The sequence below is a fragment of the Nothobranchius furzeri genome, chromosome 16 (genome assembly GCF_043380555.1).
Source record: "Nothobranchius furzeri strain GRZ-AD chromosome 16, NfurGRZ-RIMD1, whole genome shotgun sequence".
Classification (NCBI taxonomy): domain Eukaryota; kingdom Metazoa; phylum Chordata; class Actinopteri; order Cyprinodontiformes; family Nothobranchiidae; genus Nothobranchius; species Nothobranchius furzeri.
Genome location: NC_091756.1, coordinates 34,492,814 through 34,506,596, shown reverse-complemented (window position 1 = coordinate 34,506,596; position 13,783 = coordinate 34,492,814). Strand labels below are relative to the sequence as shown.

The following is a 13,783-nucleotide window of genomic DNA, read 5'->3' as shown; positions in this document are numbered from 1 at the left end:
AGCAAGAAAATTATTTAAAAATATGAAAAGTTGCAAAGTATCCATTTAAAGCTCTAATCTTAATACTTCATCTGAATGTTTTGAGGCCAGAAGTGGTTTGATGAGATATTGTTACAATATTCTGTAAAGGGTTAATAAAAAGCAGATTGTTTAGTCAATTCTTCCATTAACAATAAGGGACACGGTGCCCATAAAAATCTTCTGATTGAGTATAAAATAAAAAAATTCCAATATGTCATCAGTCCACTGAGCATTACCTGGAACTTTCTCAGAAAAAACAAACAAATAAATGTTCTCATTTAAAACACACCATTCAGGAAATACAAACCCAGCATTTGTGTGTGTATTGAAAACCGGTTTCTCCAAAACTAAGATCAAAGTGAGATTAGCAGTCAAATGGTCAAACAACAGCAGAACAGTGAAGCAAAAGTAATGTTAGGAAACTGAAAGTAAAGTATATAACATTTCATTTGAACTTATTTTATCACAGTTATTTCTGAGACAAAACTAAAAAAGAAGCTTATCTAAGTATTTTTTTTATATAGCACTCATCACAGACATAGAATCACAAAGTGCTTCACATAGATCAAAACAAAATAAAACAAAGTTATAAAACCATAACTGTAGGGTGGTAAATATTGTTGCTTTAAGCTTAATATATTACCTTTACTTATGACCAATAAGCTGTGATATTCTGTATAAATATAGAATATCAACCTGCTTGGTCTTTGGATGTTTAATCAGAAGATTCTAGGATTCTTTTTTTTTTCAGTGATCAAACACACTTCGTCTCAATTCAGACAGTCACGTTTATAAAAGATAAGAAATTTATTTTCTAAACAATTAAAAACAAGACACGTTAACAAAGGCTACTGTGATGGATGAATCTACGTGGATTGGATGTGAAGTATGGTGATTGAATGGTGTGTGTTTATCAGAACCTTGTATCTAAAAGAACTGAGTTATGGGTGTGAAAGGAATTTGGTTTGCATTAAACTATGAAGTTGGTTCTTATCAAAACGGCATCAGACACAATCATGTGTGTCTACCTCACCCTTTCTTTGGAGACCCTCTTCGCAGATCCGGAGGTCAGGGAGGTCGGATGACCTCTGGGCACCGGGGTCTGTAGAATAACCGCAGCACTGATGCTCCAGTCCAGCGATGTCGCCATGCACACAAGTTGGAACTAGTTTGCGTCTAGAGCAGTTGTTTCTGAATAGCTGAAGGAACCATTTTGCTGTGTCAGCGGCAGGCAGCTTTTAGCTTGTCGAAAGCAAGAGATGCGGTGGCTAGAGAGTTTTCCTCCGATGGCCAGTCAGAGTTAGCTCAACTTCTAGGATGCTGAATCTCACAGAATGCTGGAATGCTGGAATGATAAATAACTCCTCAGTGATTCTGTTTTAATTTTCTCATATTATGATTTACTTGGCCAATCGGAACGTACCATGTTAAAGGGTGTTAACAACAAACCCTCAGAACATCACGCCTTCTTTCAGATACAGGATGCTCTGATTTGTGGCTAAGAAAATATCTATGTGCAGTGATGTTACTTTAACTTTAATTTATCTCTAATGAGCATTGTGTCTGAGTGTAATGATTCATTTGTTAAACCAAATATTACTGATCATCATAATAATATTAATTTCAACTTCAGTAATTCAAGCACAGATTAATCAATTTTATTAATTTAAGCACAGATTAATCAAAACATTATTATTATTCATCGCCCATTATTGTTCATTCGACCATATGATTATTTACTATTAAAACAGTTCAGTCCTTTATTCTGTGCAGGACAGCCTAGACAGGCAGACAAGCTTGGCAGAGAAGAACCTTGAGAAGGGAACATGATGTTGACAATGCGATATCATGTGTTCAGAGCTGCAGAACCTTCTGGGCTTGTTGGAAGCTAGAATGTAAAATCCACCTTAGAGAATGGAATTTATGTCTGTAGATGACCGGTGGCATGTAGGTCAATCTGTAGGTGAAAACTGACCTTTCCTGGACGTTACACAATGATCTCAAAACAGAAGCAGGTTAACATTAGAAAAAATAAAGTCATAAAAGTATAAAATGTCATAAACAGATGAAATATTACAATTTTGAGTTGAAAATAAAAAAATAAAAGATTTAGGTAAAAGGAGCTTCAAATAAAAGGGTCTTTAGCTGTTTTTTAAAGTGTCCAGACTGTCAATGATACGTAAGGATAAAGGAAGATCATCCCAAAGTTGGGGTGTAACAGTCTAGGAGGAGTGATCACCTCAACTTTTATATCTGGTCTTTGGAACTTCTAGAAGGTTCTGGTGGGTGGACCTGAGGGCTCGGGTTGGAGCATAAGGCTTTAACAGTTCAGTAATATAGGGAGGAGCTTGACTGTGTAGAGCATTGAAAGTTATAATCAGGACTTTAAAATGAACTCTAAAGTTAACGGGTAACCAGTGCAGAGACATCAGAACAGGAGTGATGTGTGCTTTTCTGTTTGCTCCAGTTAGGAGCCTTGCTGCAGAGTTCTGGACCAACTGATGGCGGTCAAGGGCTTTATTTGTTAAAACGTGTGAAGTGTGTGTTACAGTAATCTAGACGGGAGGAGATAAAGGCATGGATAACCGTTTCAAGTTCTTGACTCAGAGTAGTCTGAGATGTATGTTTGTTTTTGTCAAGCTTGGGTTACTTGAGTGTAAAAGAAATAACACACACGAGAAACAAAATGTGGGTTTTCTACATGCAATAATTGATGAACACATCCAAATGTAAATCTAGAGGTTGTCGAGCCATCCCGGGTCATTCTGGAACGCATTTCCAATGAATGTGAGACCGTCCTCCTCTTTCCAGGTTTTCAGAAGTCATTTGAAGACTAATTTTTGCTTGCTAGCATTCCTAAATAGAGAGCAAAGATCTTATGGCGCATAGAGATATTTGTTTTTCTGTTTCTGTTTTGTTCTCTTCTATGTATTTTATGTTTTAGTTGCCTTATCTGTTTATACGTTCCTGTGGTTTTAATGGTTTAACATGCATGCTGGGATGATGATGATGATGATGATGATGATGATGATGGCGATGATGACGGCAATTATGATGATGATGATGATGATGAAAGAATCTCTCACCACTTTTGAAACACATTTCTGTTTTCACAAACATAGGTCTGTGTAAGTCAACTGTATTAAAAGATTAAAGAGAGATTTTTCAGGAACAAGTGAACACGTTTTACAAGTTGTGCAACAAACCTGTTCAGTATGAAAAAAAAAGCCAAGCCCATTTATGAACAAAAGCTGAGCGAGGAGTCACACAAGTCTGAAAGTTGATATCCATAAACATGCCATCCAATCATTGTCTATTTCTAGATGTTAAGAACTTCCTATGTTTGTGGCAGAAAGAGAAACAGGTTTGAGGACGACTGTCTGCTCCAGCTACAGGTGCTCTCTGCAGATGAAGTGCTTTATGATCACTCAGAGCTTCCAGAGTGAACAGGATGGTTGCTCTGACTCTATGGATACTCTTCACATTTTCGCATCTCTCCGGGAAAGGTTAGAACTTATTCTCATCTTCTACAAACTAAATCTTACTTCTTGACACTTAGTTTAGTTGTATATGGTTATATACATACAGGGAGTGCAGAATTATGAGGCAAGTTATATTTTGAGGAATAATTTTATTATTGAACAACAACCATGTTCTCAATGAACCCAAACAACTCATTAATATCAAAGCTGAATGTTTTTGGAAGTAGTTTTTAGTTTGTTTTTAGTTTTAGCTATTTTAGGGGGATATCTGTGTGAGCAGGTGACTATTACTGTGCATAATTATTAGGCAACTTAAAAAACAAACATATACCCATTTCAATGATTTATTTTTACCAGTGAAACCAATATAACATCTCCACATTCCCAAATATACATTTCTGACATTCAAAAACAATACAAAAACCAATCAGCAACCAATATAGCCACCTTTCTTTGCAAGGACACTCAAAAGCCTGCCATCCATGGATTCTGTCAGTGTTTTGATCTGTTCACCATCAACATTGCGTGCAGCAGCAACCACAGCCTCCCAGACACTGTTCAGAGAGGTGTACTGTTTTCCCTCCTTGTAAATCTCACATTTGATGATGGACCACTGGTTCTCAATGGGGTTCAGATCAGGTGAACAAGGAGGCCATGTCATTAGTTTTTCTTCTTTTATACCCTTTCTTGCCAGCCATGCTGTGGAGTACTTGGATGCGTGTGATGGAGCATTGTCCTGCATGAAAATCATGTTTTTCTTGAAGGATGCAGACTTCTTCCTGTACCTCTGCTTGAAGAAGGTGTCTTCCAGAAACTGGCAGTAGGACTGGGAGTTGAGCTGGACTCCATCCTCAACCTGAAAAGGCCCCACAAGCTCATCTTTGATGATACCAGCCCAAACCAGTACTCCACCTCCACCTTGCTGGCGTCTGAGTCGGACTGGAGCTCTCTGCCCTTTACCAATCCAGCCACGGGCCCATCCATCTGGCCCATCAAGGCTCCCTCTCATTTCATCAGTCCATAAAACCTTAGAAGAATCAGTCTTGAGGTATTTCTTGGCCCAGTCTCGACGTTTCAGCTTGTGTGTCTTGTTCAGTGGTGGTCATCTTTCAGCCTTTCTTACCTTGGCCATGTCTCTGAGTATTGCACACCTTGTGCTTTTGGGCACTCCAGTGATGTTGCAGCTCTGAAATATGGCCAAACTGGTGGCAAGTGGCATCTTGGCAGCTGCACGCTTGACTTTTCTCAGTTCATGGGCAGTTATTTTGCACCTTGGTTTGTCCACACGCTTCTTGCGACCCTGTTTACTATTTTGAATGAAACGCCTGATTGTTCGATGATCACGCTTCAGAAGCTTTGCAATTTTAAGACTGCTGCATCCCTCTGCAAGATATCTCACTATTTTTGACCTTTCTGAGCCTGTCAAATCCTTCTTTTGACCCATTTTGTCAAAGGAAAGGAAGTTGCCTAATAATTATGCACACCTGATATAGGGTGTTGATGTCATTAGACCACACCCCTTCTCATTACAGAGATGCACATCACCTAATATGCTTAATTGGTAGTAGGCTTTCGAGCCTATACAGCCTGGAGTAAGACAACATGCATGAAGAGGATGATGTGGACAAAATACTCATTTGTCTAATAATTCTGCACTCCCTGTATGGTGTTGTTAGTGATGAGAAACAAAACTGTTAAACCACAATTAAATATGTACAGATTTTTTCTGCTCATCATGAATTTTTGGATCACTAATAATAAAAGTGAAACATGCAGCCACTGAAAGGGAATGTATTCACATATCTATCATACCTTATATGATAATAATGAGTTAGAAAATATGCTTTGTAATAAAAAAGTAACAACACATCATCAGATAAAAAGCTGTAGCTGTACTACCCCCTTGTGGTTGATTTTTGGCACAGCCACCAATTGTGTAACTTTTACCTCTCTTGTTCCTCCAGGGGTAAAGACTCAGGGTAAGTTCATTTACATTTATTAAAAAATATATTTCACTCCTTACAATTTTTTTAATGTTTTGCTTTGATCACATCTAAATATTTCAGTTCAGCAAACACAATTCATATCAGACAAAGAAAATGTTATCAGCAAAATTCCAGGTCCTCAAGAGTCAAATCAGCCACAGACTATCACACTACCACCACCATGTTTGACTGCTGGAAGAATGTGTTATTCTGAAATTCAGTGTCCGTTTGACCCCTGATGGAATGGAACACACACTTTCAGAAAGTTCTCCTTTGGTCTCATGAATAAAAATTTTCCCAGAAAACTTGTGACTTGTCACAATGTTTTTTGTCCAACGTGAGATTGGGTTTTGTGTTCTACTATGTTAGCAGAGACTGAATGAATTTCAATAAATTTCAACCATCTTTTATTTCACAAACGTGAAAGGAGCAAGGAGCACATGAATGAAGCAAATGCCACAGCTAATTAATCTTATTAACAAATCAGGCTTTGATGGCGATGAAGTTGGCCCCTATGTGAACTGATGGAGCTGCTGTCAGCCCCATCAACAGTGTTGTAGCTACACTCCAGCAACTTCCTGTTGACTCCCTTTTTCACATTCTGTGCACCACACACACACACACACACACACACACACACACACACACACACACACACACACACACACACACACACACACACACACACACACACACACACGCACACACACACACACACACGCGCGCGCGCACGCACACACACACACACACACACACACACACACACACGCACGCACGCACGCACGCACGCGCGCGCACGCACGCACACACACACACACACACACACACACACAATTTGCTTATCGCAACGTTCCTTACTGTGAAACATTCAAACACTGCTGCAATTTTAATGACAGAATTGTGGATAAAAAACCCAGCCTTTTATTACGATTATTTTTAACTGTTTAAACTGTTTTGTTTTTTTTGTTTGAGATGTGATTTTTATCTTGAAAGGCATTATATAAAAAATATAAAATCATTATTTGAAAACAACATGCTGCTTTTACTCTAATTCTCTTTTTCTGAGTGTGAAGTTATTTGTTGAACTGAAACTAAAAGTACTACAAAAGGGTAAAGGCAGAAGAAATCTTTGAGGGAGCTGGAGGGATGCTTTTTCAAGACACTCTTCATGATTTGAATGATGAATATATGAAGGCGTACTGGAAGACAGTGCTTGGACACATACTTAGTGTACTTTGTTTTGTCAGACTGTGGAATCGCACCTCTAAACACAAGAATAGTCGGAGGTGACAATGCAACGTCTGGGTCGTGGCCCTGGCAGGTCAGCATACACTACTCAACAAGTCACATCTGTGGAGGGACGCTCATCAATGACCAGTGGGTGTTGACAGCAGCCCACTGCATTCTGACGTAAGATCCGCGTAGCTGGTGATCTTTGCTTGCCCTAAAAAATATAATCTGAGATCTGTTTTCTATCAGAAGCTAATGCAGGAGATAGGTGTAGGAGACTATTTTCATGTTCAGCCTGCATGAAAATCTCAGAGTGATCAATTAAAATCAGAAATAATCATTGAAATGTTTTTTCAGTGAAACACACCAACAAAACAAAGACCTCATCTTGTTTGAGCACACATCCTTTTTTGGAGTGGAAAGCAAGTGCTTACATGTAGAGGGTGGTGTCAGCTGATTCTGACCAAATAAGGAACATTTATTGTATTCTTACAGCTCATCCTCATTGCACACTTGGGTCACAAACTGCTGGGCCTTTAACAATTGGAACATGCACAGACGTAGGATGTCTCACTTCAGGTTTTTGGGTTACTTTTTACAGAGTGAGAATTATTCCAACACTTGTAGGCAGCTAAACTCATGTTACACAATTAAAACTATTAATTTGATGTAAAGCTTCGCTTCGCCAGTGAGATATAACTGCATAGCAACTTTCTGAAAGTGCTATGTCTGTGTGGCTTTCACCCCACCACATGGTTATTAGTGCACACCAAAGTGGTTTTTGTTTCATGTCTAGTTTCTATTAAAGAAGGAAGTGAAATTCAGAAAATGCACCAGTAGTCTCAGTATTATGATGGACAAAGTATGATGATTTTATAAGCAAAACAGCGATGCAGCTTTAGATGCGGCTACGTAGTGTTAGCTAGTGCTGTTACAGAGGACAAAATAACATAAACAGCTGAAATGTGCACTTGTTCACAGTGGCAGTTTTACCATTAGGCATAGGTCGGCGGCCGCCTGGGGCCCCCTTGTGTTGGGGGGCCCCTAGCCCTGACTGCCGGCACCCCTCTGTTAATGCCACAATATTCTTATTACCAACCTGTCGCCGCAGACAGGACTGGACATGCACAATTCTCATTACCATAATTCCTGAACCGTTCAAGATATCATTAAAATTCCAAAAGTGCTGAAAAGATCAAAAATGGGGCTTTTCTGGCATATACAATACATTACGGTAGCCACCGGGATTCCCTGTCTTGAGCGCAACGAATCACAACACAGATTCAGAGACGTGCTGAGTTTGTCATCCAAAATGCTCCGTTTTATAACTTTTGAATGGCTGACTATGGCGTCAGATGGGTGCCAAAACCCGTGCACGCATATTCCGCGTGCATGGGTCCACATCGCGCATGGAACGGGACTCACGCGTGGAAGTTAGCATCTCTCGAGCGAAAATATACATGGCGAGAGCGCTGCATTGGGATCTGCAGTCAGAAAAAGGAAAAACCCCTTTTCGCACATAAGTGACGAAAAAGGGCACTTTTGGCGTCAAGGGTCTGACGCGGAGTGTGGCTGACCAAGCGTTTGTTTTTGACGTTCTGGGAGTGAGAATGTGTTGGGATAACGGAACGGGGAAGCTAATTAGCATAAAAAGTCAGCATGAAATTATGGAAATGCCTCAAAGAAAATAAACACGATGTAATAGATGTCCCAGAAGGCTTATATCTGAAGACAGTGACCACGAAGAAGGACAGATCTCCAGTGAACCAGGGTATGATTGTTTGTTCAGTCTTTATTTTTTATTTTTTATTTGAACAACCCTCAACTATTTGCTAATTGTAAGATTCAGCTTCATCCCAGCATTATTTATCTTTTTGTAATAAATAATTATTTTTGCTAAAACAAAAGTTTTTGGTATAGCAGTGCACGGTGTGCAAGAGAAGCACCCCATGGCAGTGTGAGGAGTGCAGGACTCGGCCTGCAGCTGGAGAGAAACTGCTTCAAGGCCTACCACATCAAATAAAAACATCTGAAAGTTTACAAAAATAAATGGTCTTAAAAACTGCTGAAAAAGATACCAAGGTTCACACTTTTTTAAGAATAGCTGCATTACTGTTCGAAGTGTAAATTGTTTGCCCGGTAATTTTGAAGTTCCTGTTCAGTAATAAACGTAAAAAATTCCAATCCGTTTTTTTTTTTGTTGCTTTTTTCACTTCTAAGCTGATTTTTTAAAGGCTTTAATAGAAATGATATACTATTTTAATTCACTGTTAGCAGTGTTAGCTCATTGTATGGCTCAAGTCTTCTTTTATGGTGGAGTAAAACAAAAAGGATGTAGTGGCCTCTTAGAGCTAGATTAAATAACTTTTGAGCCACACATTTTAATGGTGTTCCAGGCTGTTCACAGCACAGCTGCTATTTGCTGGCTGGTGTTAAATTACAAATGCTGATGAAGCAATGTTTGCTGGTGAAGACTTGGCAACCCCGTGGGCTCAAATATGATTGACCCTGGAACCAGAAAGTAGGGAGGTGGGAAAGATTATAAACAAAGGCTGCTTCCCTCTTCAGCCTTTTTTAAAGGAGAAAAACTGGCAGGCCCCCCAGCCAGCTGAGAAGAAAATCTGTTTCAGTGTAATCTTCCTTCCAACATGACTGAGACATTAGACTATTTTGTGATTATTTCACTGTAAAATTCTTACTTATTGCACCTTTGAGCTAATTAAAAAAAGAATTAATCTACTTTTACTAGTCCAAGTTATTTTTGGACTAGTAAAACACCACGGCACACAACTCACCAACTTTTCTCTTTCTAAATCACAACTTTGTGCAGAACTTGATTTAGCAACCTCTAACCATTTAAAAACCAGCTTTCCTCATAAAATTAAAAAATGTTTTTAAAATTATTGGAAAAACTTTAAGGACAATCACCTTTTGAAAATTTGCAAAACAGCATCTGATAGACTACATGTGTATGAGATTCATTGACAGTGACCAGTACTTTTAAGAGTATAATGTTCATTTAGTGGTTATGGTTACTCAGCACTATTTTGAAAAGTACCTAGAACAATATGATGATTTCTATGAATATAAGAATCATTTATAATTTATTAATAGATTTTGGCCATGCTGGAGCCATATTGACTATAACTCTAGTAGTTTCCATCCGATATAATTAAAATTAAGAGAACTATTAGGTTTTGTTCTTCTTGGTTTGTTTTACCCACTTTCTCAATTTAAAAAAGGATTAAATAGATCATGGTACCAAAAACAAGACTTGTAATCAACAAAGTCATTAAATAAAAGTTCAGCAAAGTTTCTGAATAGAAAAGATTTTACTTTGGCCAGCTGGTGTACCAGCATCATTAAGCTGCTGGTGTAAACCAAAAAGGTCAAAAACTGACGAGTAAAAATAAAACAAACATTAAAAACAAAGTATTCTTCTTATACAGGAGGACACTGAGTGTGTGGACTTTATACCTTGGAAGAGAGACTCAAGCTGGCCCAAATGTCAATGAGGTTTCACGTAGTGTGTCCCAGATCATCGTCCATCCCAACTACAACAACACACTGTACAACAACGACCTCGCCTTGATGAAGCTCGGCACCTCTGTCACTTTCACTGACTACATCAGACCTATCTGCCTCGCCAGCAGCTCCAGCCAGTTCTTCAACTCCACCCTATGCTGGGCTACCGGCTGGGGAAAACTTAATAAGACCGGTGAGGATCTCTGCAGGCTTTTGGTTGTAAAAGTCACATTTATAATCTGTGAAACACAAAGAAAAAAACACATTTTACTCGGTTTTTGACAGAGAATTTGCCAGTTACCCAGCCTCTGCAGCAGGTTCAGGTTCCTGTCATTGGAAACAAGCAGTGCAGCTGCAACTACATCTCAACAGATGCAACCATCACTAGCCAAATGATCTGTGCAGGACAGCAGAACAAAGGATCATGTCAGGTTAAAAGGCTTTAGGTGTTTGCTTGTTGATATACACACAATATGAATATGGGTAATGATTGGCAGGAAACAAAATACATAGATTTGTTTTTCTGAGTACTTTTACATGAAATTCCTGAGTGTGCATCTCACCGTTTGTTAATTATAACCATTTTGCATCTCTGAATGTTTTAGGGAGACTCTGGAGGACCTCTGCAATGTAAACAAGGCTCATCTTGGATCCAGGCCGGCATCACAAGCTTTGGGATACCTTGTGCCCTGTCTGGTTTCCCTGAAGTCTATGCCCGGGTCTCAGAGTTTCAGACGTGGATCACAAGTCAAGTAGCAGGCACCACAGTTAACTTTGTGACAGTCACTTCTACTGGAACGGACCAAGACAGCAGCTTTGTGTGTGAAACCACAACAGGAAGTTCAGTCAGGTTTTCAGCTGAGCTTTCACTGGTCACATTAATGACGGTGGTCGTGTATCAAGTTTTACTTCAATAGATCAGTTTAAAAAAAAATAAAAAATAAACAATGCACTTTAATCATTCTTCACAACGTATTTCAAGTGGATGGGTGTGTTTCCACTGGCCTTGAAGCAACTTGTCTTGTCCCAGAAGCAGTGTCACATTGTTGCTCTACATATCTATTAATTTATCTATGTATCCGTTTACGCTTTAGCTCTATTTTTTATGTGCCTCGCTTCCGAACACATCAAGCTCAGCATTTTGGATCGGGCCAGACAGAAGGTCAAACATGGGAGCAGCGGTAAACAATTTGGCAACTTTCAAAATAAAAGACTTCTTCAGATTTCTAATTGTTTAATCAATAACATTACATATGAAACAATGGCAGAGGTAAAAAAGAAATTTTAAATTAAACTGCAACAGACCTTTTGTATACATGCTGCTATCCCTGTCCTTGCTTGTTATTGGTAAACTGCCAAAATCACGTGTGATGTTGCAATTCTATGGTGATTTCATGACCTTGCGGGACCAACTGTCTGGAATGTGTTCATTGCCGATTTGGTATGAAACACTGAGAAGGGATGCACCGTGGAGCCCACTGAGGAAATGTGTCTATAAAGTTAAGCACCGGTAATGCACCCAGTGGAAAACCCAGGTACGGTTTGTAAAATAAATGATCAAGTAAATTATAGGATTTTCAGCTCAGCTCTTTCTTCGCCATGAACCTGAATCCAAACCCTCGTTACTCTAGACCAAGCCCTGATTCATTGGTCCTTTTTAAATTTAATCCTAACATCACCAAAAATATACCAAGATAATTAAACTCCTAGATATCCAATCTAGTGGAAGTATTCTGACTTTCTAATGATGATATGTCTGTAATAAACAACTCTTCAGAAGCATAGTGTGGGCAAGGTGGAGAAATGAGGGCCCGGGTGTCATGACGGGAGGCAGTTTCTTGACCCACGACATGCAGAATCACACACGGAGAGCAGGATGGTAAGTCAAAGGTTTTATTTTTGGAAATAACGAGCAACGGAGGTTCGGGACTCGACGAGATGCAGGACTGGCAGCAGGAATCCAGGCGGAGGTTTCTAAGGAGGGAGACAGAGTGAATAACTAATGGAAACAGATGGAATTTAACTGGAGACTGGTCTTACTGTTTCTTGGCAGCACTAAATGCACCGGGAGGGTTGTCGGGTCCGGGTGAGCTGAGGATATCCAAGAAAGGTGGTTGGTTTGTCCAGAGGTGTAGGAGCTGAAATGGATGTGGTAGGTGAGCGGCTGAGAGCGGGCGGTCAGAGGATGGAGAAGTGTGGCAAGTAGGTTGTGATCCGGGTTTGTTCTGGAGAGGCTGAGGACTTTAAGAGGAACCCAAACTGAGTAAATCATCCGGCGTGGTGAAGAGTCACTTAAATCCCCTGGCCTTGATGATGAGATCAGCTTCAGCTGGGAGCTCTCAGACACGCCCACCTGTGGAAACAAGCTCAGTAGAAAAACCAGGTTACAGGCAGGCAGCTCACCACGGACCATGACACCGGGTGGGATTCAATCCCCAGACTCCTGGGTGAGAGTCGCACACACTAACAAGGCAGCCAAAGTGACATCCCCTTGGCCAAGTAGCCAGGGTGCATGATCAATCGGGATACTGTGACAGGACGCTCACACTGTCACATCTTTCCCCCTCTTTCCACAAGCACGTCCCTATGCTCCCACGCAGGGTGCCACAAACTTCAAATCCATGGACCTACTTGACAGTACTGCATGGAACGCCAAATGTGGCATGGTGGAGAAACGAGGGCCCAGGCGGGATTCGATCCCCAGACTCCCGGGTGAGAGTCACGCGCGCTAACCAGTCAGTCAAAGGGACATCCCCTTAGTCAAGTAGCCAGGGCGCATGATCAGTCGGGTCACAGTGACAGGACACTCACACTTTTTTGCCATTTAGATTTCTGCAAGCCTACAAATCCAATCGTTTGTGCACCCATTAGTTTTTATTAAAATGGGCAAATACATAAACAGCGGAAAACCTATTTAGTCTTATCTCCCAATATCGGTAAAATATGCCAAAAATAACTATGAAAAAAAACAACATGAGGAAAACTGGACAGATCTGGAAATACTAGCAAAATATATTTATTTTATTTTTATTTTAGTTATTTAACGTTTATTTATCCAAATGATTCTGATTTGTGCATCTTCAATGTGAAATGAGGGTTCTGTGCATCTCAGATTGAATGCATGGTCAGGAAGTGTCAGCTTTGAGAGAAGGAAGTTTCTCAGGCCTGTTTTAGACAGAGAACTCCTAGATCTGTGGCTCTGAATACAATATTTAAATGTGAAATCCCAATTTACACAACTCTGAATTAGCCCCAGTGTCTCAACTAAAAGTCTGGCTAATTTTAGCAGTGTTGCCACAGTCACATAAAGTGTAACCTGATTAATCCTATAAAAATAAACTAGGATGTTTTACAGAAAATTTCAAAAATGAAATAAGATAGATTATTTATAATATATTATATATAATATATTTATAATATATTTATCTGATAATTTATACTTCTCCATCAGCTCCACTGGGTATAGTCATGCACGCATGGACAGAAACGTTTTCAAGCAGACTTCTCCATCTCCTGGGGAGTGTTGCAAAGCACATCCCC

At 39.8% G+C, this 13,783-nt stretch overlaps 1 protein-coding gene across 1 annotated transcript; it reads left to right on the top strand.

Annotated features, from left to right (window-relative positions):
- The first annotated feature begins 3,376 nt into the window (after positions 1–3,376).
- On the top strand, positions 3,377–11,339 carry zgc:123217 (chymotrypsin-like protease CTRL-1). The gene is made up of 6 exons (XM_015963275.3): positions 3,377–3,527; positions 5,468–5,482; positions 6,736–6,898; positions 10,168–10,436; positions 10,529–10,674; positions 10,849–11,339. The coding sequence occupies exons 1-6, from the start codon at positions 3,473–3,475 to the stop codon at positions 11,158–11,160; spliced, it is 960 nt and encodes a 319-aa protein (XP_015818761.3). The 5' UTR covers positions 3,377–3,472; the 3' UTR covers positions 11,161–11,339.
- Positions 11,340–13,783: the final 2,444 nt, after the last annotated feature.